The 2,500-nt window shown below is 43.6% G+C and overlaps 1 protein-coding gene across 4 annotated transcripts in view; it reads right to left on the bottom strand.

Annotated features, from left to right (window-relative positions):
* The window catches only part of LOC132863336 (proto-oncogene DBL), an 18,148-nt gene that overhangs the window by 14,682 nt on the left and 966 nt on the right, over positions 1–2,500 (bottom strand). For 3 of the 4 annotated variants that reach the window (XM_060896079.1, XM_060896078.1, XM_060896080.1), the window contains exons 2-6: positions 2,428–2,500; positions 1,564–1,680; positions 1,192–1,341; positions 886–995; positions 599–713 (exon numbers count right to left, since the gene is read on the bottom strand). The exon at positions 2,428–2,500 is cut by the window's right edge and continues 47 nt beyond it. In XM_060896079.1, the coding sequence (XP_060752062.1) occupies positions 599–713; positions 886–995; positions 1,192–1,341; positions 1,564–1,680; positions 2,428–2,500 (565 nt within the window). Of the gene's footprint in view, positions 1–598; positions 714–885; positions 996–1,191; positions 1,342–1,497; positions 1,681–2,427 lie in introns of those variants that run through there. The other variant, XM_060896082.1, reaches the window with a different exon arrangement.

Genomic DNA, 2,500 nt, shown 5'->3' with positions numbered 1-2,500 from the left:
TACATACACACATACACACACACACATGCACACACACACATACACACACACACACATGCACACACACACATACACACCCATATACACACATATACACACATACACACACATATACACACATACACATGCACACACACACATATACACACACACATGCACACACATACACACACACACATACACACACACATGCACACACACACACATACACACACACATACACACATACAGTACACACACACATACACACACACACACACATACACACACATACACACACATACACACACATATACACACACATACACACACACATACATACACACACATACACATGCGCACACACATACGCACACACACATATATACACACACACATATACACACACACACGCACACACATACATACACACACACATGCACACACACATACACACACAACACTTTTGTGTGTTTTTTATTAAAATGTTCTAATGGGTACACTCCTAACCCACTGTGTTAATTGTGTGTTTTGCTCATGTAACCAGTGGTGTGTGATGTGTGTTGATGTGGATTCTGGCTGTAGCAGTCCCACAGAGAGAACCTTCTCCTCAGCACACCTCATGAAAGCTCAGCTCGTAGCGAAGCAGCTGCAGATACTGCTGCAGTTTCAGGTGGTGTTTCTCAAAGAACCCATCAAATGCCATCTCCATGTCCCTGAGCTGGGTCAGGAGCCTGCAACACACACACACACACACACAGTTCTTGAGTATCAAACTGCCAGAACTCCACAGTTTCCTATCTATAATTGATCAGATATAAATAAGAAAATAATAAATTCATTAACAGTTAAATGACAGGTGATTTATGGATTCTTTATATTTATGCATTATTAACACATTATTACCTCTGTACAGTGTCGCTGTCCTGAGCGATGTCCCTGTCCTCTGACCTTTTAACTCCTTCCAGATTAGACAGGATCTGACGTCCCTCCTTCATCACTGAGCGAATATCATCCTGTCATCATTAACACACTCCTTTATTAACTAATTCAGTCATCTATTCACTACTTTTAACATCACACACACACACACACACACACACACACACTCACACACTGCTTTCATAGTGTAATTGGGTAAGTGATGCTGTTCAGTGAAATAGAGTAGGTATTGTCTGGGTTCACACAGCTGGTGTGTCAGTTAGAAGGTACCTTCATCTGCCTGTATTTGTCAGTGTGAGAGCGGAGCAGGTATTCGATGGCGTTCGGTTCTTCTGGCAGTTCAGTCTCAGCCAGTTCGGTCCCAAACACCTGCAGCAGCTGAGCAACATCCTTCACCATCACTGCAAAACTCTCTATCGCCTGCAGGGGGCACAAACAGGTACTACACAACACTGAGGTTTACGCAGTGTCATTAACATCACACACAGGATTACATTGAAAAGGTGATGTCCATAACATCCCTTATACACCAATAAATGTTCAGAGGGTGTAGACTGCAAGTGTAGTGTTGCTAACCAGTAATGAAGGCTTATGGCCACCAGTTTAGCACAGACATGAATAAGTGTGTGTAAATCTGCTGACCGTCCTCAGGACAATCCAGTCTGTGGAGCAGCACTCGAAAGTTCCACTGAAATCAGTGCTCAACTGGTTCTCATCAATATAACGCAGCAGATCAGTGACTGAACTCAGCATGATCACCTGACACACACATACAGAAAGAGAAAAGGCCGAGTTTATCTCTAAATAGCATTTATGTTTGTGTTTGCAGATCTTGCCATTGAATAAACAACATGGAGAGAAAGAGGTGGTGATAAGACGTGATAGGGAAAGAGAGTCAGGAATTTATAAGAAATTAAACTAAGAAGAGCAAAAACATCAGGGTTCTCTCGCCAGCTTCAGTTATTTAACTCAAATTTGTGTTTGTATATGAGTGAGGGTGTGTGTGTGTGTTTGTGTGTGTGTTTGTGTGTGTGTATATTTGTGTCTGAGGGTGTGTGTGTGTGTCTGAGGGTTTGTGTGTGTGTGTGTGTGTGTGTGTTTGTGTGTGTGTATATGTGTGTCTGAGGGTGTGTGTGTGTGTTTGTGTGTGTATATGTGTGTCTGAGGGTGTGTTTGTGTGTGTATATGTGTGTCTGAGGGTGTGTGTGTGTGTCTGAGGGTTTGTGTGTGTGTTTGTGTGTGTGTGTGTTTGTGTGTGTGTATATGTGTGTCTGAGGGTGTGTGTGTGTGTTTGTGTGTGTATATGTGTGTCTGAGGGTGTGTGTGTGTGTTTGTGTGTGTGTGTGTGTGTGTCTGAGGGTGTGTGTGTGTGTTTGTGTGTGTGTGTGTTTGTGTGCGTGTATATGTGTGTCTGAGGGTGTGTGTGGGTGCGTGTGTGTGTTTGTGTGTGTGTGTGTGTGTGAGGGTGTGAGGGTGTGTGTGTGTGTGTGTGAGGTTGCTCCTCACAGGCATCTTAATAGTGAAGTCATCCTGACAGAAGCGGAAGCCCAGGTCTGTGCCAGTGCCTTGAGACTGGTTT

Source organism: Tachysurus vachellii, chromosome 20 (genome assembly GCF_030014155.1).
Source record: "Tachysurus vachellii isolate PV-2020 chromosome 20, HZAU_Pvac_v1, whole genome shotgun sequence".
Classification (NCBI taxonomy): domain Eukaryota; kingdom Metazoa; phylum Chordata; class Actinopteri; order Siluriformes; family Bagridae; genus Tachysurus; species Tachysurus vachellii.
Note: the sequence above shows the minus strand (reverse complement) of the source record. Positions and strands in the feature narration are given on the sequence as shown.